Genomic DNA, 27,834 nt, shown 5'->3' on the forward strand with positions numbered 1-27,834 from the left:
CTTAGCTGTAGTTAGGACAACCAATGCAAATTGGTCGTACTATATATATATATAGATCATATTAATCACGCCATGTTTCCTTCAAATCTATTTTAGAGATTAAACGTTAAAAACATATATTTAAAACAGGCATCTCTAATGCTGTTCTTTTTTTTTCTGTTACGGTAATTTTAATTATTTGTTTGCTCACAAGGTAACTGCAAATCAAGTTGTTTTAAATCTTGAAATTTTCATTCAAAGCAATTAACCAGGGTCTTTATTACAGAGGGCTCACTGGGGCTGTGAGGCTGGTGGGCCCAACTGGAGGTGGGCTCCAAGATGAAACTCTGCTTCGGGGGCCGTCATACAACCCTAGGTCGTTTATGAGCTAACCGGTAGCACAGCATTAGAATTACTGCCATAATGAGTCTGTTACTCATAAAACACAGGGTATATACACTGATTGGAGAGAACTTGATCACCACCAGCATGGTAGTCCGTGCCCCTGCTGCTGCTGAGCCCACCCTGACCCAAAAAAGGCGTGAACTCCACTAGAGACCCGAAGGTGTGTTGTGGTATCTGGCACCAAGATGTTATCAGCAGATCATTTAAGCCCTGTAGGTTGCTAGGTTGAGCACCGGCGGATCAAACTCGTTCGTCCTGCTCATCCCACAGATGCTCAGTAAGATTAAGATGCGGGCAAATTTGGAAGCCAAGTAAACACCCCAAACGTGTTGCTGTGTGCTCCTCAAACCTTCACTAACCCGTTTTGACTTTATGGCATCATCCGGCAAGGCAGAGGCTCCAGCCATCAGGGGATGATGTTTCAATGAAAGTGTAAATATTATCTTTGACACTGCTGAAGGAATGCGGCGTGTGTCCGTGTAACATCCACCTGTATGGCAGAACCCAAGATTGCCCACACCACGGGCATCTTTCATAAAACTACAGACACGATGTAAAAGAAAGCAACGTTCATCACACCAGGCCGCCTTCTTTCCTCGCTCCGTGATCCTTTGACAGATGAAGGCCGCAGGAGCTGCAGACGACAAGAGGAGTGAATCGTTTTTTTAATTCTTTTTCGCCTGTCAGAGGTCATAATCTTACACAAATTTCCAGTTTCTATTGAAACCGGTTTGTTCTAACAAATGCAAATTTAAGACGCACAGATTCGACTCGTATTCAGGGATGTATAATCCAATCCAATCCAATCAGATAGACAGACTTAATATTCACGTTTTAATTTGATCCTATAGGCGTTATATTTTATTGCTTGTAATTGACCATATATTACGGGCTACGGTAATTATTTCCCGCGCGCGATTTGTTTGTTTTGTTTATGCTCATGAAGTGTTGACAGCTCGTATGTTATTTCCTTAAACAGAGCGGTGAGCCCTGCCAGCAGAGTTTTTTTTTTTTTTTTTTTTTTTTTTTTTTGTTTACCGGCGAACAGGGCCAGTATCCAAGGGAGGCTGTTTACCTGCTCTCTGTTGCCCGGTGACACGTATATGTCGTCAGAGGTTGGCAACACCCCTGACATGAAGCCTTCGGTTCATTGAGGTTCTTTTAAGGTGGCACGGGCGACTGATTGAAGGGTTGCAGTTCTCTGCAGGTATCTGATTCGGTTACGAGCCGCATCCCCGAAACTCTGACTGTCAAAGCTTTTGGATCTCGCTGTCAACTCCCGTTTCGCGTGGACCCATTCGGCCCCAGCGCCACGACACCGAGGCTCGTCGTAGCGAGGGGACGCAATTCCACCTTAAATCACAAGTTGACACAACAAGAACTCTTGTCTCCGCCCATATCCGAGCCGGAGCCAGTTTAAAGAGGAGTCTCACCTTCCCGGCTACGCTGTTATCACGAGAAACACACCGGCGTACCGAGAAGAGCCGGACGCATTGGGACATATCCGCTGCTATTGGTCAGGACTCTCCGGGCCGCTATTAAAGCGCGTGAAGCGGCGCGCGCCGTGACACACTCGCTCGAGCCAGCGAAAAAGCATCTGAGGGAAACAAGCCGGTGGCGGATAATATTCAGACCGCTTGGATTTAACTTAAGAGCTTGGTTTGCTTTACATGCCAAAGCTGGGGGAACAGACTGGAGCACAGCACGATTCCCCGCGAGGCTTCAACGTTTTCGCCACTATAATTGGTAAGTACGCCTTTATTAAATTTGTAGAAACTTTCCGTGTTGTGGAGGAGTTTCAGAGAAGCTCTGGCTTCTTTCGGTTTGGAAGGTGTCAGCTATATTCAGCGTTCTCCGCTACTGTTTCGGCCCGGCTTTTAACGACAAAGGCAAACTTCCCTTTGAACTTTATATTTTGTTATCAGTTCTAATATGTGCTTTGGAGGATAGTTGTCGCCTCCTTGTACCGTAATGTATTGTAAACTAGGTTTGCTACGCTACAGAACATTTTATGGCTGCTCTTGTAACAGAGTAATATAATAACCGTATAGCCGAATCATTACACAGCAAAGGCCAAAAATAATATTGCAAAAGAATGAATGGCTCCATTGCAGGTTTTATTTGTAGAGGCTTATTCTGGGACCACTAGGGGGCGACTGAGGATCTTATTTTACGGCAGTTTGCCCGGAGATCTTCCTATTACCTTCTACTCTGAAGTCAGATGAAATCTATTCCCAAGTTTTCTTTGGTTTATTTTCTATATATTTTATTCTAACACCTGTAGACCCGTCCCAAAACAAAGAAAGAAAGAAAGAAAGAAAGAAAGAAATGATTGCAACAGTGCATGATGTCACTTCTTGCGCGAACATAATTCCAATCGGTTCCCATGTTCCGGGTTCTTTTCGCTGGAACACGTGGGGATAAATACCGCATCATTATGGGTTACCTGGTATCCTTCTTCCTTAAGGGAATAGCTGGCAGTTTACAATGCAGCCATTTGCATGCCGTTCTCGGACGGTTTATTAATGCTGCAAGGCTGCATGCTTCTAGGCTCAGGCGGGGAAGTTCTACTAATGTTATTACAGTAGATCTGATAACAGATGTAGGATACAGAAAACAGATCTTTACGGTTTACAGGGAGTATATTTAAAGCAGATAGGGGCTTCTGGGAAAATGTCAGAACGTCGGTTATCTTTAATATTGATACCTTTACAGTATGGTGTATCAGAATAGCTTTCAGACTGCACTGTGGCGAGCAGTTGGTTTTCTAAGAAGTGCTATTTTGAGCGTGTCGCGCATATGCAGCCTTCTTGGAGCTGGTTCCTGACACAGATTTGAGAGGTGGTAGATGCCAAAAAAAATAATACAAAGAATAGAAAGATGAATAACCGGTGAGTTAAGATGTTAATAATTAAAAGTATATTCTTTAAATATTCCTGTGCCGTGGTTGGATTCAAAGGAGCACGGACAAAACAGCTTTGCGCTTCTGCGGTGTGGGCACATACTTTGTTCTATGCTGTAATTTATTATGAATGGCCTAAACTCGTCTGCCCTCCACGTGGGTGTGGATCTCACATTTTAATTGGCTGACATCAGCAGCGGGTCCTGTAGGAGCTCCGCCGTGATTGGCCAGCTTGCTCCGGGGGCCTGTGGGCGGATTTTCGTCGATGGGGGAAGTGGGATACTTTGTGACACCGTTCATTGTCGGTGCATCCACTGGGGCTGCTGTAGGTTTGAGAGCGCTGCGGAGAGCCTCTCGCTTCTAAGCCGAACAGGGCTTTGCAGCTCCGCTCCTCTGAAGGTTGCAGCAACCTCGTCTAACATCCAAAAGGAGTTCGTTTTATTCATTTCTTTTTTTAATTTTGGCCAACCCCTCGCATTTTTTTTAAAGGTTGCTACGTACGATCGCCCATAACATTTTTTTAATTTGATTTTTTATTTTTATTTTTTGCCGACAAAATCATTCCGTCTCTGTCTGGCTGTTGCCCCAAATGTAGCATTTCGGAAGACTTGCTTGCAACTTGGAAGACAAACAAAAAACTACAACAAAAAAAATCCTGCAGAGAGATTTTAAACAAGGAGATAAAAACAAAGAGCAAAAAAAAAAAGAGCGACTCTGCAGCGTAGTTGACTTCCTGCGGGGATGTTCTCATGAAATCGACCGGACTTGGTTTTATTCTGGCTCTCGGAGGACGCACCGAAGGGTTAATAGGGAGAGAGCTCTGAATGCTGCCTTCCAAGGGACGGTAGTCGACGGTAGCGACGGATTCCGCTACCTCCTCCTAAAAAAAAAACCCTCTCTCCATTCCCCACTCTTGCTCGTCTTGTCCTCCCCCCCTTCCCGTCCCTTCCCCACCGCCGTCTCTGAGCACAGGTTATCGAATGGACCAGCATCCTAGCGCCCGCAGCTGCACCAGTCGCGGGACTTCGTCCTGCGAGGCCGTCCCGGCTGAACCCTCCATGAATCTCTACATCCACTCCACCACCGGCACACGCTACGAGCTCTCCCTGCCCCAGGAGGAGACCGTGGAGGGACTGAAGAGAAGGCTCTCGCAAAGACTCAAAGTACCCAAAGAGAGACTCGCTCTGCTGCACAAAGAAACGTGAGTAAACCTCACAGGCTGGTCAGATGTTTAGTGTTTTTTTTTTTTTTGTTGTTGTTGTTTTATTACAGATTTATTACAGGCGAAACTTTCCTTTAAGAACCCCCCTTTTTTCTCTACATGCGCTGACATCACTAGTCATAACAGCATTCTGCAGTTTAAGATGGTTACATCTGTTGCGTTAACCCTTTAGCGCCCAGGTGATCTTTTTTTTTTTCCCTTTCCTTTCTTTCTCTCAACCCGCACTGAAAGAATAAAAATAAAATAGGAGGGGATTAGCCTTGCCTGCGGTGGTCTTGGTGTCTGCATTAAAAGCATTAACTTCTGGATGCACAGGAGTGGAGGACAATGCTAAAGCCACACGGGGGTCTGTTGGGTGATGCAGACCTGAAATGATTTAAATGCAGAAGCGTGCTTCTGTAGCTTTGTATGAATCAGATCGGTCACGCGTTCGCCTTGGTAACATGTTTTACTATGGACGCGAATGGGCAATGTAGGGGTTTTTGCTGCACGTAGCCTAGTTGTTCTTTTGAGCACTCAGGAGCTGCTGCTGTACCAGCATTGAAGCAGGGCTGCAAGGGAGAAGGAACCGTCAGCCCCTTTATTATTTAAGACCAAACCTCTCGAATGCCCTACGACTTCAACAAGCCAAAGGCACTGCAGGTGGCATTATCCAAGAACCAGAGAGTGGAGGGGGTTGCTTCGCATGCAAACGGCCAGCATTGTTTTTCAATCTGCTTCCCCGCCCACCTATTGTAGTCACCCTATAAATCACATCATCCCTTAAAACCCAAAATACCCCCCGTTTTAATCTCCTCCAACGCCTCAAAGTGTAGACCTGCTGCAACGTCGGAGCTGCTGGCCTTTGTTCAGCTGCGCAGGGTGAGATTTGGGTCATGCGTGTGCTGCAGGCTGTCCCAGGCATCCTTTGCCTAACCTAAGGGAAGGAGAGGAGTGTTTTTTGTAGTTCTGGTATAGCAGGCATGGCTGCTCATTTTCTGCGACAAACGCAGAAGTGCACGATGGAAGGAAAAATCTAGGGCGTCATCTTAAAAGCTCGTATAAAGCAGGAACAATTGGTCATGCCACTGATAATGACACCGTGTGGTAGTGCTATCTGTTTTTTGTTTTTTGGGTCCCGGGTTTTGAAGTTTTTCGCTCTTTGTTCGCACAGCCAGCAGAAGGTACTTACCTCCACTTAGGCAAGTGGCAGCAGTGCCAAATATCCACTGCGAGCACTTGTCAGGCTGCACTATAGTTGAAATTGGAAAATGACACCCCGATCAATACATCTCTTTCATGAAGCGTTTCACCCACGGCTCTTTTCCAAACTAGTTTTGAAGTCTGCCTAACGCAGCCCCCCCCCACCCCACCCCTCCCAAACCCTCCTTGCTGAGGGGTGTCTGTATGTCTGTAGCGAGAGAGAGAGAGAAGATACTGTCAGCACAGTGTAATTATCTCATTCTGTGTAACCCTGCAGGCGACTAAGTTCAGGAAAACTCCAGGATCTGGGCATCTCTGATGGGAGCAAGTTAACACTTGTACCAACAGTTGAAGCAGGACTAATGGTAAGCCTTGTCTTGTTGTCATTGTCTTCTAGTGCTGCACTGCAATTACAGATGACCCATTCAGCTTATTGAACCCACGAAACAATCCGTTTGTTTAAATTTGTGATTCCTTAAGTCAAATGTCTTTCTTTTTTTTATGTTTCCGCGCAGTCTCAAGCGTCGAGACCAGAGCAATCGGTGATGCAAGCCTTGGAGAGTCTAACAGAAATCCAGGTAAGGAAGTTGTTTGCTTTGAATTAACGAAGGCGTGTGAAATGCAGACACTGTATTTGGATGTATTGTTCTGTCGCTGCTGATGCTCTTGCTCAAGGTCTGGTTGCTTTTGTGCCCCTTGGGTTAAAACAAAAAGCGTTTTAACTGTAGTCAGCTGCCTGCAAGCGTGTTCAGAAACGGCTTATGCGATATCAGCTGTGCGCGGCCGCACAAGGATGTTTCAATTGTTTAACCTTGGCCTCTTGAACGAGCCAAGCTAGGCATCCTGCGTGAGTTGTTGGGATATAATAAGCAGCAACACCCGCCTGTATCCTAGTAACGTCTGCGCTAGCGTGTGTCTGCGTGCATGTGTGTTTGTGCATGTGTGTGTTTGTGTGCATGCATGTCGCTGCAGGAGGCTATGAGAGAGTAACCCACACAGGAAAAGACTTATTTGTGAGCTGACGAGGGGCCCGGTGTTCACTTTCATGTTACTATTTCCACCTTTTAGCCGCGGCCTCTCTCCGCTCTTTTCTGTGTTTGCAGTAACGCACACTGGCTAGTTTCCAGGAAGTGTGCTGAGGCTGCATGGCAATCGGGTGTACTGTAGACGCACTCATAAGCAGAGTGCTGGATCATCAGATGGCAGCCTTCTCACTCCGTATTAGCATACAGGGTTCCTGGAAGCCCTGCGTGCACACACGTCCTAAGACGGGCCCACACCCTGCACTTACAGTGAAACGGCTCTTCGGGCCTTGTTAAATGCAGTAGATATATATGAGTCAGTGTGACATGACTCACTAAAATGATCAATAGTGAGAGTAAAGCAACAAAAAAGAGAGAGAGAGAGAGAGAGAAAAAAATATCGGCGGCGGCCGCAAAGCGAAACTTTAGCGAAGAGAGCGGCATCAAGACCGGGTGCACTTAGACAACACTGTGACGTATGAAGCTGTGTGCAGCTGACTGACTGACTCACGTCCACTTCCTCTCGGCGGTGTTGGGCAACGGCGAGATGTGCGCCACTGCATGGGACTGATGTCAGAGCCGTACAGGATGGTGAAACGGTGCGCACTGGAGGGGGGAGATTTCCAGCGAACGATGCTGTCCTGCGCTCAGTCAGAGTTTTTTTTTTTTTTATCAAAGGATGCGGGCTGCTCGGCGATATGCGAGCTGTGGTTCTCTGTGGCCTTCCTGATAATTTTAGGGTGGAAGTCCTGGCCTCGTCGTCTGTGTGTGAACTCAGCATGCGCCTTGTAGCGCTGACAGCAGATGACTGCATGTGTGTAGGTGTGTGTGTGTGTGTGTTTTTTTTTCTTCACAGTAGTCAGTAGGCTGGAAGCAAGCGTCGCCCATCATGTGGTACGCAATTGCTGGGCAGCCAAGAGTCATGGTCGTTTTTTTTTTCTTTTGTACCCGATGACAACGCAACCCCGGCCTTTCCTCCTGAGTGTGTCTGTGGCTAAATAACCATTATTTCACTTGGATTCGTTATTAGTCAGATGCACTTCTTCTCGAGAATTGCTTACCGTATACATTACCTCCACATTCATGTGTTGATTGTCATCCCGTATAGAGAGACTGTGAGAATAAAGAGCAGAGAGTGAATCATAGATGGGGAAGAGGGGGGGGGGGGTGCATTAACAAAAAGAGAAAAAAAAAGGCTTAAAGCTGCTTTAGTGTGTTTATATCCTGAGAAATTGATTCAATTTATAATTCATGCAGCCAAACAGAATGATATAGATTGTGGGGAGATTACCGATCCGGGGTAAGATTAGAAGATCGGAACGCAAAAGCTCTCCCTCATTTCCTTTCACCCCTCTAACTCGGAGGGGCTATCAAAAATCAATCAATGCACTTAGCTCTTAAAAGTGTCTGACGTGGTATCTTGTATGCCGAAACGCCCAAAAATAGCCAGCGGGTGGTTCAGGGAGGTTTTTGGTATTGCAGATGAAGTGGGTATAAATCCCAGAACCCCATTATATAAGCACTTATCTTTCCCCACGTCTCTCTGGTTAAGTGAGCTCTCGTTTCAGGATGGGGTGTTCATTTCCAGGAAGTGTGTGTCCGTGGTATACGGGGCTGAGTGGATCACCTCGTGTGTTCTCCTTTATCTGGATTAGATGTCCCCGGCTAGGAGCTATCTAGTTTGGAAAGCAGCTTGCTGGAACACGCCGATTTGTCTTAGGAATGTGTGTGTGTGTGTGAGAGTGTGTGCGTCAAGTTATAGGGAAAATGTTTTATGGAAGTCTAGATCTGGTAATTATCGAAACTACATTTTTTTCTCCCCAGTGTCCCCCATTTTCTCCTTTTCCCTCCCCTGGTCCTGCTTAACAGCTCTCTCAGGGCACTATAATTTAAATGTGCTGCGGTTCGTAAGGCTTGGCTGTAGCTGCCTCTGTTTGGCCATGATGGCTGCCTTTCTTTAGCTGCCTTAATTCCTTGTCTGGCATCCACCAGGGCCTGTTTTTCATGATATCTAAGCTGCATTAAGCCACTGACTCCTGACAGCCCGTCAGAATGCGCTCGCCTGCACTACTTTCTTCTCCTTCTGTCTGCTAAGGAGACGTCGTGTGTACAGCTTATATTTACACTCCCAGACACTCACAGATCTGAATTGAAAGGATGTACTTAGGAGGATTTCCGATCTTTGAAATAAAACCCGAAACCGTATAATAAAGCGAATGTACACTTAAATGACATACAGCCAAGTAATGGGAAGGGATTTCAGACAGTGGCATAATTTCCTCTTTCGTGGATCATTGCCGTTGACAGGAACAGAAAGAGATTGTGTTACTTTTCAAGCAAACGGGGACTTTTTTGCTTATTGATGCACGGCGATGATGCTAGAATAGAAGCCAACCAGGCGGCCAGCCATCACCCTCACCATCCCCCTCCAAATGCACTTCCCCCCATTTAGTCATCTCTTTGTTCCTGTCTTAAAGCATCAGGACCAAGCTGGCCAGCTCGCCAACCATCGGTGCTTGAGTCACCCTTTTAAGCCGAGCTGTAGCCCCGCAATCCTTGCTGCTATTGCATGCATGCATGCATGGAGTCGAGTAAAGTGAGAGCGGTGCATCCGGATTTCAAAATCAATGGCCTGCCCAGCCGGGGCGATGCTCAGCTGGCTGCAAATCGACAAATTTAGCCTTGAACGCATACAGAGATCGCTGTGGTAGGACGCTGTGTGTGCTGCCATTCCACGCCTCCCAGTGGAATACACTGTTGCACATCGCCTCTACTTTTCTTTGCTCGTTCCCGCCCCGCGTAACCCCCCCACGTTTGGACGGAGCTCCGCATTTGCCGTCGTCTCCGCAGGCAAGACAGATGCAAACCAAAATGACTCTGAGTCACCCTCACCTAATTTCCTGTGCCCTCGAGAGAGCGGCAATGACAGGTGGAGGGGAGACGAAAGAGGAGAGGTCCGGACGAGTCATTCGGTGACGTGAGCAGCTGCGTTTGCGTATGCTAAGCCCTGGTAACTTGGGGCTATTTGATAAGATGACCGCATGTGCTTTTGAGCAAGTCACGGCACGACCCGCAGGGAGATTTGTGTACAAGTAACTGTCTGCGTCTCGTGAAAACAACTCGATGCACATGGTCGATGTTGGTTCTCTCTCTCTCTCCAGCCTGGCTACCTGTGCGCCACCTCGTCCGCATGCTAGTTGATCAGCCCTATTGGCACCACTGGAAATCAGTGGAGAGTAATTGTATCGATGATTTCTCAGTGCAAACAACTGAAAAATGACCAAGGGAGTGGAATGGCCAGTGCGACGGGATCCCTGCGTCCTCATTGAAGTGAAAGAAGAAAAGCTTTTTTTTTTCTTCTTTTTTCTCGAGCATGCAGCTTAAGCGAGGGACTCTTTGCTCCGTACAATGATAATTCGCCTTCTTTGTTCTGTCAATGAAAGCGACCGAAATTAATTTGTCGCTGAATGTCTAAATCAAATTGTGTACGGAAAAAAAAAAAGACAATGCTGCTCTGAAGGCCCATTCAGTCCCCGCTCATGTAAATCCCGGCCTTGAAAATTGCATTAATAAGCCGAAGCGCACTGTATTTTTGCACCTGTGTAATCCCCTTTGTGTTGCTTAAACACACAGTCGGAGGGAGACGCTGGAATGGGCTCAGGGAACCAAGGTGTGTTGTGGGGCAGTCAAGAGGGAGGTGGGTTTTTAGCTGCGGCTTTCATTGTCCTATTGTGCACATGCATCTGGTCGTATCGGGCTTATGTGGGCGCGCGCGTGTGCCAACATCCATTTTTAATGTCTTCATCCCCGCGTGTTCCCTCGTTGAGCGGCCAGGGGAGTCTTGCTTGTCTGGTGTTCGAGTCGTGACCGTCATTGTTTTTCCATTCCTCTGTGACACGGTGCTTTTGTGATTGGAGTAGCAGGCATCGTGACTAGTGGGGCTACTGTGTGGGAGGATGGAGGCCAGGAATATCAGGTCTGATAGCCGCCGCCCGTTGTCTAAAGGGCCGGCAGAGGTCAAGGGGATCCAGGTTGCAAATAGGCGGTTAAGAAATGGGCCGTTTTTTGGAGAGGCGTTCTTCACAGACGCGTCGCAGCTGTTTCTGCACTGCTGTTTTGACGGTTGTGCTTCCTCCGTCCCTTCTCCTCTCCCCTTCTTTCCGTTTGCCTTTTTCTCTGATATCCTTTCCTCTGCCGTCATTTGCAGCACACGTGTTCACCTGTATGCACATCTGAAGAGCAGTAATATGCTTTTGCCATCATTGGGATTCGGTTTGGTTAAAATAGAACAAGTGGGTTTGAAGTCCAGAGGCATTTGTAAATTGTTTTAAGGTTGGGAGCACTATCTACATTACCTGGTTGCCTTGAACTTTGCCACTCTTGGCTCTCTTTTCAAAATCTCTGCCTGTTTCTTATTAGACAGTATTACAGAGGACTATCTTTCTAATGGCCCCTTTTAGGAACACCCCCCTCCTGGCTACCCTTAGGATTTAGGGCCTGGTGCAACTCTGTGATGTTTTTTTTTCTCTTTGTAGAGCCTGTTAGTGCATCTTCAGCTTGCGTGTGTCTGTTCCGAGGCTATCAGTAGCGTCCTGGTGCGATCAAAACATCTAGGTCAATGGGCAGGTTAATAAGCAGCTTTTTGAAGCTTACCTTTCACCCAGCCGTCCGACAGGTGAGCAGCTGCATTGGAACCGAAATATGGCTGGAGAAGCCGACTTCCTTGTCTCGTGGCTTCCCTCCCTGCAGCCCCTTCCTGTCCTGTCTTCCAATCCTCTTTCCTCTGACACAAAGCTGCTCAGTTGTTCATGAATGTCAGCTCAGAGCTGCCAGCATGCTCCATCCCCCACCACCTCCCTCCCTCCCTGCCTGCCTCTTTTAGACTCTCAGTCTCTCTCTTCCTCCCTCAGTCCTTATCTCGCTCCCTTACTTCGCTTAGTGTGCAAAGGAAAAAACGACTGCAAATAAGTTCCTTGAACCACAGGGACCCCAATAAATAAAACTGTCAGGCAGAGATGTCGGAAGGGGGGGGGGGGGGGCAAAAAGGGGTGGGTGTGGGTGGTGGGGGTGGGGGGGTGCCAGAGGCACACTCTCGCTGAATATTTCATCACCCACCGCCACTCTGACACCCTACCCCCATTGCCCGCATCCTCCATCCCCCCCTTTCACCATCCTGGTTCCCTCTGTCCCTCATGCCACCTTTTTCCCCCTCCTCTCCCTCTCCTCCATCTTGTCTCCGCCACTCATCCCTTCAAGCTGCCACTTATCATATTCTTCACCTTCACCGCATGGCAACCGAAGCCTCCTGCTCCGCAAAATGCCACCTCCTGGCCGACAGGGACGGCAAACCGGGCGATAGAAGGGACTGGTTCGGGGGTTAGCTCCTCGGTTCGTTGCGTAGCGCCCCTGAAAAGCTCTATCTAGTGTCGGGCCTGACGTCAACGGTGGCCAGCTACATTAGCTGTCTTGGCTGGGCTCTGGAGAGCAGACAGGCATGTTTGGACTGGAGCTGAGCTGCTAGCCGAGACCACTGGGAATCATTTACTAGCCAACTCTCCAGCGCCAGAGAGCCCCACTCCCTCCCATCTACCATTTCTCTCTCTCTTCCCTTCTCTCTCTCTCTCTTTCTCTCACACACAGACATATAGACATCCTCTCCAACACATTTCCTCCTCTTGTTTTTCTCTTAGTCTCTGTCCGTCTGGAAAAGGCTTGTTGTTACACGATCGCTTGCCAATCTAGCCTCTGGCAGGCAGGCTGCACTGTAACATCCTCCGCCTCCTGCCTTCCCTTAAGAGATAAGAACTATTTCAGGTGTTCCACTCCACAGCTCAGAGCTCCACAGACCATTTGCCCTTCTCCTCCATCCATTTTCCTTTCTGGGGGTCTGAGTGTTGTAGGGAGAGCAGCGTGCTTTTGAGGAGAGGAGTTTCACACGTGAGGGCTTCAATGCGGCTCTTTGTGTTTATCCTCTAAGGGGGACGTGAAAGATGACCGCACAGATATGAGAGCTGCCAAGCAGATAGTCGCCGAGACGTTCCCTGTCATTTTCCCTTCTAATGAGACGTGGATGTTTATGTGGGTTTGTGGCCTTTTAGTTGCGTGCCTGAAGCCAAGGTTGTGGTGGGTGGCATGTGTATCTACAGAGACCCCAAATGAGTCACATGCGGCGTTACACACATTTTTAGCCCCCATGTATGTGAGATCTAACACGGGCTTTGCAAGCAACTTCTAAATTGACTTCATGACTCAATGGCGGAGACTTGTGAGTGTCAAAAATCGAACGGAGGAGGGAAAAGAAGGAGAAGAAGGAAAAAACTAACGAGGTGTGAGGAAGAAAGCTTGCCTCTCTTGGAGACTAATTTGAAGCCTGCCATGTGGTGTTGTGAGCTCAGTGGGAGTACATGATTTTCATCTTGGTGGCTTTGAATAATCCACACTACTTATTATAAGGGTAATCAAGCCTCCTCTTTGTTTCTCCTGCTGTCACTCACTGTCATGTCTTTTTTGTCACTTTCTTTTTTTTGCCTCTGCTTGCACACACAAAGAAAAAAACAAAACAAAGTGGTAAAGCAAAATACTCTAAGACGTTGTGCCTCAAGGTGTTCCTAAACAGTCTGGAAAAGTCTGGAATTGATTTCAAGTATTTTCCAGGTCTGGATTGATTCTGGGGAGAGTTTAGATATTTATTCCCAGAAATAATTCACAATCCCATTACAGAAACGTTCAATCAACCAAGCAATCAACCAAGCAATCAACTTGATTGCTTGGTTGATTGATTGATTGATTGATTAAACAATCAATCTTTATTTACTTAATACAATAGTGACAGTGTGGATGAATGAATAAGTAAAAGTATAAATAATAATACCATATAAAAAACACTGCCCTAATGCCCTAATGCAAGATACACTGTTTTGCCAGATTCACACACCAGATGTGGGTGTAACCAAAGTTAATTAGACACATCACCTCCTTTTAAAGACTTTTTGTGTTTTTTTTTTTGTTTTTGTTACAGTTTTAATTTTTTTGTATTGCTCAGCGAAAAGTGTCGGCTGTAGTATAAGAACAATACAAATACTGGATTTCTATGCACATGTTTTGTGGTCTCCCTTGGGGTCTTTGACTCGGTGTTGGCTGAGGGTCGACTCATCCTCCTGACAGCTGTCAGTCACTGACTCAGTTGTGCCTTTTCTCTTTTGTTTCTCCATCCCCCCACCGACCTTTGGGTTCCGCCTCCCCGCCTTAGCTCTCATACATATACACGCCTTCTTTCTATCAGGCAACCTTTTGTAAACGGAGCCTCCTCATGCAATCCCCTGCCCTGGCCCTCCTCCTCACTTCACACCGCGCCTTACGCCTGCTGGGTTTATTGCCTCACCACGCCGCAGTAATCATGGCGGGTGTGGACTGTATCAACAATCCATCAGCGTCTGAATTTACGTTCAGAAAAAAAAAAGAGAGGCAGATTTCTGTTTATTCTGGGACCTCCTGTATGCTAATTTTTTCCCCCGCTTTGGTGTTTTAACATTTACATAGTGAACTTCAGCCCTCAGATCATCCCAGACCTTTTACCTGCCCGTCCTTTCTTTTTCCATCTGCTTTTTTTCCCCTCACTGTGTCAATACCAGTGTCTGAAAGGTCACCCTGGCAATACAGGAGCTGCGGTCGATAGGGAAATAAATAAGCACAAGAAAATGGAGAGTTCTTACTGGGGACAGCCGGGTGATTTTTGGGGCTAACCGTTGAGACATTTACATAGTACGAAGGAGAATTAAGACAGAATGGCCTTTCATCCTCCCCGTCCCCTGCCAACATCTATGCTTTTTTTCTTTACATAGACTGTTGTTTCTACCTCCTTTTCCCTCTTGGGACTAAAGGCACACAGGCAGCAGGAGCTGTTGAAATATTTTTGGATAGCGGTGTCCCCTTGTGTTTGGCCAGTGCGGGTGATTTCTGTTTGCCTCAGTTTGGGAAAAGCTTAAGATGGCATCAGTGCTGAACCTTTAAGAGCCAAGAACCTTTCTGACCCCTGGATGACTCTCAGTTGAAAAGACACAGACTTTTAAAAGCCACTTTCCACACACAATGTTCGGTATTTAGCGCAAAGCTTTCAAGCCAAGTCCCGACAACTCAGCTAGCCTGTGTGGGATTCGCGTGCATCTCTCCGGGCCATGGCCGGGTCAATGAAGACCTTGACACTTGGCCGTTGTTAAACGTTGCCAGAACTCCAAAAATGGGCAGCGCTTCCAGATCCGTTGCAGATCTGCAGACAATGGACTATTCTGTGCTTGAGAGGCGGGCGGGGTGTATTTCCTGAACGTGGGACAGATTTTTCAGGCGACGAGCCAGACAGAAGGGTGGCCTTTGTCTGTGAGCGGAATGACACTGCTGACTAAGAGTGGACCCAGAGGCAGTTGGGGGAGAGCAAAGAGTGGAGTCTGTGTGTTTTTTTTTGTGTTTTCCAATAGGTCTCCTTATCCAGAAGTAAATAGTCCACTGTTACAGGACTGTGAATGATTGGATGGTGGTCTAAATGTGGTATGCCTGTGTCTCTATGAGAAGAGGAGCTCAAAACGCTGTTGTCTCTAACACAAACACTATCCATGGCAAAAAAAAAAATTCTAATGAAGTAGGAGCATTAATCAAAGTGTTTTCTGTTTTGTGTGTGCAGGTCAGTGACTTCCTGTCCGGCCGCTCCCCACTCACCCTGGCACTGCGTGTAGGAGACCACATGATGTTTGTTCAGCTCCAGTTGGCAGCGCAGCAATCTGGGGGTCCCCAGCTCCAGCATCGGCACCTCATCGCCCGGGGAAACACAGAGGCCGCCCCGGGACAACCCACAGGGCAGCAGCCCCGAGTTCCCCACACTCACCCGCTCTCCCCCCACCACCACCCCCAGCAACCACACAATCCCCCCAGCCCCCACTTGTCCCAGCCCCAACCTGTCCCTTCCTCCTCCCCGTCTTCAGGCTCACCTTCCTTCATGTTGCCTACCTCGCACCACCAGCCGCTCCCTCCTATGTACCACCATTCGCCCTCCTCCGGTCACTGTAGCCCCCCTACCCCGCCACCCCACTCCCCTCGCCACATCCCCGGAGGACTTTTCCGCTCTCCATCCCATCATCATCACCACCACCATCATCACCACCACAACCACTACCACCAGCCCTCCTCCAGTCAATCCAGCCACGACATTGGCCAGGTCAGCCCTGTAGCCCCGGTTCTGTGCCCTGAGGTAAGACCCCCCACCCCCCTGTTTAGTCCTTTTTTTTGTACTGAGGAGTCGTATCTTAGAACAACACTGAACTGAACAGAGGACTATCATAGGCATTTGGTTGTCTCATGAATCAATAATGAGATGTTCGTCATGCACACAAACGCATAATTCTCCAATGTGACAAGCGGGTTAATGGTGAGGGATCTGTGGCTAAACATAGACCAAGTGATTCAGCAATGTAAACTTTAACGTTCATTTATTTAACTTAACGAAAACCGTAACAGCCAAACGTGTTGTTTATACTCTCTGAAATCATTGCTGTGAAACGTGCAAATGTCGAAAGGCTATATTGGAAAAATGGTTGTTCTTAATTAAGCAAAAGTGGAGTCTGAAAAAAAGGCCATGATCTGTTTTTTTTTTTGTATTTCCTTCTTATAGAGTTGTGTATATGTGTGTGTGCTCACAGCTCACACAAGTTAACAGTTGCTTGTGTAAAAAAGTGTAAACGGCACAAACATTTGCGCTAATTTATTGTCTCTTTTGTGGTTTTGTTGTTTTTTTTTGCTCCAGGCTAACTGCACCACCAACAGCCCTAGCAGTGGCTCCAGTCCTTCGGCACGCTCACGAAAACCTGGCGCCATCATTGAGAGCTTTGTTAACCACGCTCCCGGAGTCTTCTCAGGGACCTTTTCAGGTAAACAGAAGCTGAGCTCAACACCGAAAAGCGCGCTTACCGCACAAAATTAGCTCACACAGTTTATAATTTGATATTTAACACACGTCTCTATCTTGGGTCCTCTCTCAGGCACTTTGCACCCTAACTGCCAAGACAGCAATGGGCGTCCAAGACGTGACATTGGTACCATCCTGCAGATCCTCAACGACCTCCTGAGCGCCACTCGGCACTACCAGGGCATGCCCCCCTCCCTCACTCAACTGCGTTACCAGACCCAGTGTGGCTCACCCACCTCCCCATCCCCCTCGCCGCCTCCTTCGCCCCCAGTTGCCGGGATGACAGGCCTCTCTGCCAAAGCTACCTCTGTGCCTGCTGGCAGCCCTCCTCCAACTCTTCATCCATTGGTGCAGTGCCAGAGCCAGATCCGCATGTGCAAACCCCCTGGTGAGTGAGCTTTCATCGCACACCTTTTACATCTGAAGCATGTCAAAAACACAAACAGAAGCCGCCCTATCCCCTTCCAATACTTAGGTTGAGTCTCTGTTAGTCCCTTGACGCTCTAATGGCCTCATGAAGCAGATGTTCTCGCATTTGGCACCGCATTGCTGCTTTGGAGGAGTATCTGTGTGTGTGTGTGTGTGTGTGTGTGTGTGTGTGTGTGTGTGTGTGCCCATGCTGGCACATTTGTGTTAAATGACAATACAGCCACTCGTGTTTGCAAAGCTCTGTTCTCTTTTTTTTTTTTTGCAATCCAATGAAAAGTCCATTGTCATCTCTGTCTTTCTGTTTCTATTCTCATAACGCATCATGGGTAGCTCGTCTCTGTTGGGATGATTTTACATCACTGTCTTCAAGTGCTTATTTTCATCTTTAAAACACTGACAATGCTTGAACAGGAGATTCAGACTAAAGAACAAAAAACTGTCAAGCATGTACGTCTCTTGGGTTTTAGGGCAGATGAAAAGAGGAAGTGAATAAAAGAGACAGGGGTCTCCTTAGTAAGGCAATACGAGCTTCTCCAGGCCTGTTCAGTCAGGCTCCACTGTGGAGCTGGCTTTGTATTTGTGCGTCAAGGAGATGGGTTTACCTCTTCAGGCCAGGGTTGGGCTATGTTTAGATTAGATTAGGCTTTGGGTTACTTAACCTGTGTCCTAAAGAAGAACTGCAGCTGGGGGCATGTGTGGGCCAGACGAACTTCGACAGGTTCCGGTTTTATAGGGCTGGGCCGGGGCAGGTGTTCACATGATACCGTCCTGGTGCAGGGCTTGCGCGTTTTTAAAGCCTCCTTTCTGAGCAGCCACTCAGGATGTTGAGTGTCTGCCAGATGTCCAGGACCGATAACATTCAGTCAATGTTTGTGAGGCTAGACCGATGGCGTGGAGAAAAACGGCATTGTCTTCTGCTGGCCCGTTATCTTCTGCTGAGGAAACCGAGCCGCTCGCCCCTAAAACACCCGTACGCTTAGCGTACGCGGGTCACCGTGCAGAATAGTCGTCTTTGGGTGGGTCCTTAAAGAATGCGCTTAGTGTTAAATATTTTTCTTTGGACCAAAAAAGAAACGCATACATTCATTGTTGTATTCTGAGTTCGTCCCGTGTTGTGTGTTGCCTGGTTGAAAACAGTCTAAAGATGTGATGACTGAACACAGCATCAGTGGGAATGTCCAATACTGTCCACACAAGTCTTTACTGAGCAGTCATAACAGAGGCTTGTTTTCCTATCTAAGGAAAGACCATTGCTTCACTACCGCCCCCCTCCCCCCCTTGTCTATATTCTCCCCCACCCTCCCTCATTCTTGCCATCTCTCTTCGGCTCCACTTAACCACCCACGCCACCGCCCCCCTCTCCCCCATTAACCATCCAAAAACAGCCCCGTCTGTAGAATCCACGTCTCTGTCCGTCCCCTATTGGCCCTCGCTTCTCTCCATGTCTGCATTGTGCATCAATACATTGTCTGTGTTCGTTTGGTCTTTAAAAATAGATTTATTCCAAAACGCAGGCCTGAAAAGAATGTGCTTTGTGGATTGGGCTGCAGTGAAGGGGGGGGGGGGAGGAGGCCATTGAGAAGGGGGGTAGCCACAACACCGAGCCTCCATTCATCCTATGGGTGGTTATATCCTGGCCAAAACCAGACCAAATGTCCGATTTTAACCAGAGGCAAAGGGGGAAGGAAGAGCCTGCCTTATGTTCTTCCTCTAATTTTAGTCCTTTTTTTAGACTCATTACAAACCTAAGCGAGACAATGACAGAGGCCACATGCCTCTTTGTTTTCTACCCTGCATAGTGTCCAGGCAAGCTAATGACTGAGCTCTGCAGGGCAGTCTTATCACTCCGCGACCGATGGAGGACTCGCTGTACTTAACACTGCAGCTTAACTCCGCTTCACAGGAACCTCCGTTCATTCAGCTCCAGTTAAAGAAAAAGTGCGCCTCTCGTGTGCCTGAATATGCGCACATAGCCGAACTCTGGTTGAGGCGGGCTCTCAAATGTCACCCAGCACCGCTGTCTCTTGAGTCTTTACCCTTTCTGCGCAGGGGAGAGAAAAAAAAAAAACGAACACATGCACATGTACTTAGTCGCATGGCTTATACAGCTAGCTAGGCTTTTTTTTTTTTTTGCTCTGGCTGTGGAAAACTGCTGAGTTGTGAGGATTTGTCAACATGAGAGTCACGTTGAGTTTGAACAGGAGGGCATTAGCATGGTCTAGCAGACTGATTGTTAGCTAAATTCCTTTGCTATGTAGGGTGGACCGACTCAGCTATCCACCCCGGAGCCTCCAATGTGCCTCTGCCCCGGCCCGGGCTACCCTATTGTGTGGGGGGTGTACACAGAGCACCATGCTGGACCATTGTGGGTCAGAGGAGGGGAGGCCTATGGGATTATATGGCTGCCTTTTAGCCCCACAGCTGCCTTAGTTCAAACCGAGCACACAAAGACCGGGCGAAACAGCAGCGAGGTTGGCTCCAAAAGCTTCTCCTACTGACCACCCCCCCGCCTCCCCCCTCGTGTGTGTCTTCCACATCCTTTAACTTGCCCTTGTCTCCCTTTGATTTGTCAGGTCATGTTAGCTTCGTGGAGGCTTAGACAGGGCAAGAAAAGGAAAAAGGGAGGGCGACTGTAAATGAGGTCGAGAGGAAGATCCTCTCCACCCCCCCCCCCCCAACCTTATTGAGTCCTGTACTTAAACCTTGAACCGCATGGTCCTCATTCTGCCAGCAGACTTAACTCTTCGCTCATCGCCAGCCAATATTCGCTGGGACGCACACGTGCCAGTAAAACTCACTCACCGAACGCCCCCAGCGACTCCGCGCGGCCACAGAGGTATCCAGGAAAGCCAGCAAAGCACATCAGGTGCCCTTTCGTAGTCGGCAAGGAGAGGAGAAGAAGGGGAGGGGGATGCAAATGAAGTCTAAAAGTCATTGAAGAGCTCGTGTCCCTGCAGGGCCATCATTGCCCTTTCACTGGCTGTCAGGATGCTCATATAAGCTTTGCTTTGACGGGTTGCTGCAGCATGTATCTCTGTAGGTAGATTCATTTATGTTTTTCACTTTGATTTATTTACATAGATAGATAGATAGATAGATAGATAGATAGATAGATAGATAGATAGATAGATAGATAGATAGATAGATAGATAGATAGATAGATAGATAGATAGATAGATAGATAGATAGATACTAAAGCGAGATAGATACTAAAGCGGATGTTGGTGCAGTAGGATTCTCCCTTCCTCTCCTTTCCTGGCCTCACCCCCCCCCCCCCTCTTTAGTCCACCCATCCATCCTTCCCTCCCTCCCTCTCCTCTCTGGTTTTCTGGATGCTGAGCAAACACAATGTTCTCTGTACAAGATCACAAGACTTATCAAGACAAACAAACAAACAACAGCAATAAGACAGCTGCAAATGAAGGCCAATCTTTATGCGATCAATAGAAGGAGAAGCTCCTTTAATCTCCCTCTGTGTCCTGCACAAAGCAGCTCTCCTCCTTCCTTTATTCTCCCCTCTCTCTCCATCCTCTGCATGCTTACACCTCCATCCACCCACTCTTCCCAACCGCCCGCCCATCTGACAACCCCCCCATCCCCCTGCCCCCCTTCCCCCCCCTCTGCCTGAGTGCTCCCTTTCTCAGTCCTAGCTGTGTTGCTGGGCTGGGCTCAGAGGCAAGGGAAAGTGACTGACGCATCGATTATTTATATATCACCTCTTCGTTCTTTGACTGTTTTTCTCTTGGTTTTTGGGGGGCTTCATTTCCTGCAATGCCCGACGTATATGAGAGGTGCATTAAAATGATTTGGTAGGATTGCTGTTGGGGGCGGGGGGAGATGAATAGGCTGTTAGGTTTTGGCCTGGCTGGTGTTAAGATAAAAGAGGGAAGGAGGCTGGCATTTCCTTCCTCTGTGTGCCCTTGAGATGGATTCTGTTTGATACCGGCTGTGCATTTCTAAAAAAAGAACCATTGTTGCTTCTTTGCTCGCCTTTCCTGTGTCACACAAGGTTGTGTTTGGGTTCCCTAAACCCTCTGCCTTGCATTTATTCCCCACGCTGGCTCTCTGCGGGTCCTATTGTGCTTACGTCAAACCCCCAGCCCATCCAGTCAGACTGAGCCAAGCTGAGTGCGCGCCCGTGCTACGTGGATCGTCTGTTCTGTTTTGTGCATGCCCTAATAATAGCCCCACTGTCATAAACATAGTCTGGAGATCCCTGCGGCCAGCTGTGTCCGGCCCAGCCGCCCAGGGCTCCGGTAGTGACGCTCATGAATGGCGGCGCTCACACTCGCGCACACACACACAAACAACGCTCACACAAGTTTGGTGGCGCTCCAAGCACATTCCCAGAACTCTTGCCAAAGCCAAAGGCCGGGACCTCCTGCTGCACCACCAAACTGCCCTTCTGTGTATATATGTGTGTGAGTGTTTCCTCTGGCGTTGCTGAGTTAAGAGCATATGCGCGCCTTTAGAAACAAAGAGAACGATGACCGGACTGCCCCGTTGAAGTAAACGGAGGCAGAGAAACGCGTATTTGTCCCCGGGCATACGTCGACTTTCCGCTGTTTCATTATGTACGGCCAAATTTCCAAGCAGCCAGTGGGGGGGGTGGGGGTTTCTCTTTAGGCTGGTCTAAGCACAGAATGAGGAGGAAAAGGGAGGACCAGTGGGGAGAACAAAGCCTTCCAGCAACGTATGTGGATGTCACATGGTGCAGAGGCAGAGGAACAATAGATGTAATGCAGGCACCCCCCACCTCACCTCTGGCGCTCTGGCCTTGTTCCCTAGGGGTGACATGTTGCCCTCGCACACAAAGCGCATGCAGCATCTGGATGCACATATATACGTCCGTGTCAGGGCTGAACACAGCGGCAGGAAGCGGAGAAACCTCCTCCGTCCGTCTGTACGATTAATTGGACGCCTCTTTGCGCTTAACCTTTTTCCACTCGCTACCTCCTTTTCCTGCGTTCCTAAAGCTTCACGGCTCTTTAAGTAAACACTGCCATAGCGTGGTGAATCCCAGAAGGGGGAAAGGCTTTGCACTGAGAAGCAAATCAGAGAGAAGAGGTAAACGAAGCCCACACCGAGTTGGAATTCATTCCTTTGTGGGGAGGGGGGGGGTGAAATAATCGATTCTGGCAACCGGCACCTATGGCTGATCCTTTACCCTCCACCTTTCCCCCCCCCCCATTTTTTTATTCCATCCCCCTCCACCCCCCAGCCTCAGGGGGAGGAATTCCTTAACCCACACCGCCGTCGCCTCCTCGCTGCGCCCCCTCTTTTCTGTTCTCCGGACAGCCCTCGGTTGCTGTCTCTGGGGAGACATGCAGCAGGATCCTGGAGAGGGAGGGGTGAGCTGGGGGTAAAAAGGGTGCAACGTCAGGGGGAAAGAGAGGGGTGGGGGGCATTCAATGAGCTGAGATTTGGAAGCAAACGCTATAATAAAGAAATGAAAGAAAAACACCCAATTTTAGCCTCTCTCTCTCTCTCTCTCTCTCTCTCTCTCTCTCTCTCTCTCTCTCTCTCTCTCTCTCTCTCATCGCTTACAATTTCCATTTGCTTGCATTTTCTATTGAAAGCCAATAGTGTTGTCCAGGGCTCAAGATGGATGGCTGCACTAGAGCTAAGGTTTAATCAATAGGTCTTTTTAATTTGTCATCGATCCACGTTAAAAGCTACTGCGCCTGTTGGTGCCGTATCCGTGCATGTGTGTGTGTGTGTGTGTGTGTGTGTGTGTGTGTGTGTGTGTGTGTGTGTGCGTGCGGGGAACTTTGAGAGAGCTCTTGTCCATAGCCGTGCGAGACTGTACACGTTGTGTGCGTGCTCTCGTGTAATGCACATTCCAGTGTGTCTCTGCGCATGTTCTTGTGAAAAGCCGAGGCAGAGATGGCCGCTGTGCTTCGGTTTATTGACATCCTAGCCCAATATTTAATTATTTAATTCCAAGACAGATACTAATGGAGCTAGCTAATAGATTGCGGTTGCCTTCCCTTTCCCTCTACGCTCCCCGAATATACGTATAAATGGAATTAGGCTCGACCAGGCCAGTGTTGGGAGAGCGTTCGCAGTGCAATGTACGGCCTCTCCCTGGAGACTGGAGTCTCCTATAGGCACATCAACAGCTAGAAATGCACTTAGGAGCGCACACAGCCACTGAAGCATGTCATACTTAATTGTGTTTGCAAAAAAATCACAGGCAGCCAAGAGCATGTGCTGGCTCTTTTATGTGTTTTTACCATTATTGACCCTGTTGATGGCTCTCAAGGAGATCCTGGTGTAGGAAAGGTCTCCCCACTCAAGAGTCGGGCGGCTGATGGAGCTCAGTGGGGGGAGGTTAACCAAAAGGTTTAACAGTCAGATGAGCTGGGTGGAGGGTTTGTTTGGAGTCCCCAGGAGATGATTGAAGCTTTTCCTAGAAATATTATCACACTTTCTCTCAGGTGTTATTGACTATATAAGGGGGGGAAATAACTCATAAGATTGGAACCGGCAGCTCAGATCTCAAAGAAAACCGGAATTTTTCATCTTGCAGGAATGGCCTGATAAGTGGATCTCTGGAAACCAAAAATCAGTATCGTCCTGAAAACGTCTGATCAGTGCAACTTTTATGATGTGCTTTGTAATATGTTCATAAACCAACAATGGTGGGAGTTCGCAGTCATGATAGATTTATTGAATATGGAAGAAAAATGCGATTTCTGAGCCGTTGACCTGTCAGTCAAGCCATCATCGGCTGATCTAAATCTCCGGCCAAATTCTTTCCTCGTCGCTACACGTGACCTTTTGTGCCCCGTAATCCTATTGTTTACTTTACCAAAACAATGCAACGCTCGAACAGAAACACTAACGCTTCCTCCTTTTTATTCCTGCGCAGGGGACCGCATGCGTCAGACCGAGAACCGTGCAACCCGCTGCAAGGTGGAACGTCTGCAGCTGCTGATGCAGCAGAAGCGCCTGCGCAGGAAGGCCAGGCGGGATCAGCGAGCTCCCTATCAGTGGCTGCCCAACCGCAAGGCCGGGCGTAGCAACAGCAACAGCAGCATGTCCAGCGAGGGCTCCCTGGATCTGGACTTTGACGACTCGGTGTGGAAGCCCGACGTCAAGGCCGACTTGAAGTCCGAGTTCGTGATGGCCTGAACCTTATCCTCCCCCGCTTCTTCGTGGAGAGTCATAGATTTTTTTGTGAAGCTTTTTTTTGGGGATTAACAGGGAAATAAATGGCGATGGGAGTGTAAATGGCAGGAGGTGAAGGGGAAACAAAAGAGTTGTCCTTGTGACTGTTATCTGCCACATGGAAGAAGGAAGAAAAAAAAAAGAAAAAAGAGGCTCCCTGCAGACGTTAATCCCATTCTGTCCTTCACAGCTGACATTGTGAAAAGCAGCAACGATAGCAAAGGAACTTCGGTGTGATGCTTGGACTTTACAGGCAACAACAACAAAAAAAAAAAAAAAACACCCTGGACATTACAGCGTACAAGACTTTCATTTTCGAGGCGTGACGTCACAGATCACATCTCCACTCGGGCATAGCAGAATTCAGTGAGTGGTGGTATTTTCAGATATTATTTTTTTTTCTACATTTTTTTTAAGTGCACTCTGGGCAGAAATGAAGAGATCCACACTGGATTTACGAACAGAACAGGAGCACCAGAGACTGTGGAAATATTCCGATGGTGAATTCTTATCGTTCTCAAAACCAATCAATCGGAGTCCAGTTTTTTTTTTTTTTTGTTTGTTTTTTGTTTTTGTTTGTTTTTTCCTCTGTTACGGAGTGGTTAAACCGTTTTCTTTCTTCGTTTTTTTCCACTTTTAAGCATATTATATTTTATAAACAAAAACAATATGTAGCATTGTTCACAAAGCATTCAGGTTTTCATATAACAGTTCAAAGTAGTTGTTGATTTGCACACGATGTTGATTTATAACAGCTGGTCAATATGTGCAAGGAGGAGGAGGTGGGGCCTGAAATAGAATAATAATAATAAAAAAAAAGAAAATGACTATTGAAGTATTGATGTCGACCTCAGTGACAAAAAGGGTATCGATAGGAACGATTAATAAATGAACAAAATGAATTAATATTACAAAGTGCTTTAGAGGATTTTAAAATCTTTAAAAAATATATAATAGAAAGCTCTATTTTTGTTTCTCTTCCTATCTGCTGTTTTCTAAAAACAGCAGCCCTCTGTGGCTTTTTAGTCAAATTGTTGACTGTCAGCAAATATGTGCATCCATTCAAACCCCCCCTTTGTTTACCCGCGGAATTATTTCGTCTCGCCACAACAAACGATACAGAAAGCTCGCAGTCGTCCAAGCCCCCCCCCCGGGGGGCGGATGTCCTGCAGACCTGAATTGACCTGTCGAGGGAGTTTGTGTACATAAATGTGACGATCTGCAAATGTTTATGAGGGTGTGTGTTTATGTTTGGCTTTCGTTTTTTTTGTTTTGTTTTTAGAATATTCCATTAATTTGTCGTCTTCACCCGAGCAACCCCTCAATCTCCAAACGTCGCAGTAGATCAGCCGCAGCGAAAGCGCAGGTTGGAGCTACTCATTTAAAGGCCGAAGCCCTTTTTTTTGTTTTTATCGCGAGTTTTATCGGAAGAGGGAGGAGCCTCGGCCTCATTTTTCTGGCATCGTTATCTAGTGCCTGGACCAGTACACCCATTGACATATCAGGTTAGGCCTTTCAACGTTTTGCTGCTATACATGGGAGCTTAAAAACGAAACAAATGAGATAACAACATGTAAGCTATTGGGGGGGTAAAAAAGTGACTTTTCTTTGCATGCAGAGGTGTGATATTACAACGATCCTTTTTTTTTTTTTGTATATTAACGGAAGAGAAAATACAAAGTGGTGCTCTGGTCATGAAGGTTAACAACATGCATGAATTTGTGAAAAAAAAAGAAAAGAAAACAAATAATGCTGCTTTTGTTGGTTAGGACTGTGTAACCTAACATTTCATTGTTAGTTTTTTTTTTTAAAGAAAAAAACAAAACAACAACAACAGTGTCCCGCTAAAGAGCGACGATGCAAAACCAAAACAGATGAAGATAAACGTTGAACTCGTGTTGTGACTCGGCACCGAACATTCCTGTTGTACGACAATGACGACGATGACGATGATGACGATGAGGAAATGACTCTCTCTCTCTCTCTATCGACGCCCCGAGCACTGTTTTTTTGTTGCCGTTGTTGTTGTTGTTGTTACCCAGACAGCCGACAAAAACTGTTTAGCCAAGCCTCCTCCTCCTCCCAGCCTGAATGCCGACATAGGCTCGTGTGGACGTACGTCCGCGGGGAACCAGCAGACCGGTGGATTTAAAAGAACTGTCCGTCACAATCCACCCCAGAGAAGCATCTTTAATCAGCCTGTCTGACTGACCGCCCTACACCACAATTGCACTCCCAGAGATTGCAGTGAGAGATTACCTTTTTTTGGGTAAACCTCATAGTTTTTTTTGTTTTGTTTTTTTGGTTTTTAAGTGGCCTTACCTTTCACTAAAAATATTGAGACACTTGGGGACAATGGGGATGGGAATGTTCTTTTTTTTCTTTCTTGTTTTTTTTTTTTTTTTAACCTTCTGTGCATATCGTTGTTGGACTTGTCATCAAGGCACCGTTTTGTTGTCACTGAGGACACTGGGCATCTGTTGTTTAGTGCTTTTAGCTGGTGGAGTCTCTATTATGTCAAGGCTTCTGTGCCTTAAAAATTGCCCTCGCAGTGTCAGCGTCGATTGAAGCTCGTTTTCATCTGTTTTTTGTTTTCTTTATGTGACTGTAGTATTCGCAGCCATGACGGTCATAGATTATAGGGGTGAGTCTTGTTCGAGCGGAACCCAATGCTATTCGCTAGTCGATTGTCGTTCCTCAAGCAAGGTCTTTGTCCCATTTCTTTACTGTGTTGCCATGTTTGTCGGTCTGTTATTCGAACCTCATGTTCCTCCGAGCAGTACTTAGACGGAAAGAAACAGTCCTGACTCAAAATGAGAAAGGTCCTGTGAGGACTCCAGACTACATGCACTTCCTGTTTCCGTGGATAAGACAATTATTAAAGGACAAATGAACCCCGAGCCCCTCCCAAATTTTATTTATTCTGAGTTGTTTTTGGTTTTTTTGGGGTTTTTATTTCCTTTCGTAAATGTATGAAATATACTCTGTGTGTGCCTCACTTCTGTGTGAAACTCAAAAACAAGAAACAAACAAAAAAAAAGTTGACAAAAAGCATTACAGAGAGGATAAATAACAGAGTACGTCGGTGGAAATCCTGATCATTTAAGTTGCCTGTTCTTTCTTGTAGCCAACTATTGAAAATAACAGGTTTCAAGAATACAATTTACAATGTTCTAGCTCTAGACCGGTGTAGCACATATGTGACTGTATTAATTTATGAAACCAAAATGGTAACTGTGAATTATGTATTTCTTTGTGCATTTTTAAGAAAAGCAAACAAAAAAAATTGGTGGGGGAGAAGGTTGTTGGGACACGGGGCGCAGCTCACGCTCCTGTCTGAAAACAAACTTTTCTTTTTGTTTCTTTCGGTGGAATATGATAGAAACTCAGACATGTTTCCGGAAAATAATAATATTAAAAAAAAAAAAATGCCAAAAAAAGAGGAAAAAAAAGCAACAAAAAATATATGAATATATTTTTTTTCTTAAGCAATACATTTCAGTGTGACTTGTGATAGAACCTTTTCTTTTTTAGGTAATAAATAAATAAAAAGCAAAATGAGAACATC

At 47.1% G+C, this 27,834-nt stretch overlaps 1 protein-coding gene and 1 long non-coding RNA gene across 2 annotated transcripts; one reads left to right on the top strand and one right to left on the bottom strand.

The window, feature by feature from the left end:
* Positions 1-402: 402 nt before the first annotated feature.
* Positions 403-11,715, bottom strand: LOC110369081. The gene is made up of 3 exons (XR_002428677.2): positions 11,366-11,715; positions 7,774-7,825; positions 403-1,018 (listed from the first exon to the last, which is right to left on the bottom strand). It is a non-coding gene; the product is annotated as an uncharacterized LOC110369081 (long non-coding RNA).
* midn (midnolin) lies at positions 1,830-27,834 on the top strand. Its single transcript, XM_012871637.3, has 8 exons — positions 1,830-2,130; positions 4,259-4,487; positions 5,968-6,055; positions 6,206-6,268; positions 15,387-15,950; positions 16,503-16,626; positions 16,738-17,052; positions 23,968-27,834. Exons 1-8 carry the CDS (start codon positions 2,055-2,057, stop codon positions 24,228-24,230), a joined length of 1,722 nt encoding a protein of 573 aa, XP_012727091.2. The 5' UTR covers positions 1,830-2,054; the 3' UTR covers positions 24,231-27,834.

Source organism: Fundulus heteroclitus, chromosome 9, assembly GCF_011125445.2.
Source record: "Fundulus heteroclitus isolate FHET01 chromosome 9, MU-UCD_Fhet_4.1, whole genome shotgun sequence".
NCBI lineage: Eukaryota > Metazoa > Chordata > Actinopteri > Cyprinodontiformes > Fundulidae > Fundulus > Fundulus heteroclitus.

Excerpts from the sequence above, each read along its gene's own strand:
- midn (XM_012871637.3), top strand. The coding sequence starts at position 2,055 with ATGCCAAAGCTGGGGGAACAGACTGGAGCACAGCACGATTCCCCGCGA. Across the intron at positions 4,488-5,967 it reads GCTCTGCTGCACAAAGAAAC|GCGACTAAGTTCAGGAAAAC; the intron begins GTGAGTAAACCT and ends GTAACCCTGCAG. Across the intron at positions 16,627-16,737 it reads CTTCTCAGGGACCTTTTCAG|GCACTTTGCACCCTAACTGC; the intron begins GTAAACAGAAGC and ends GTCCTCTCTCAG.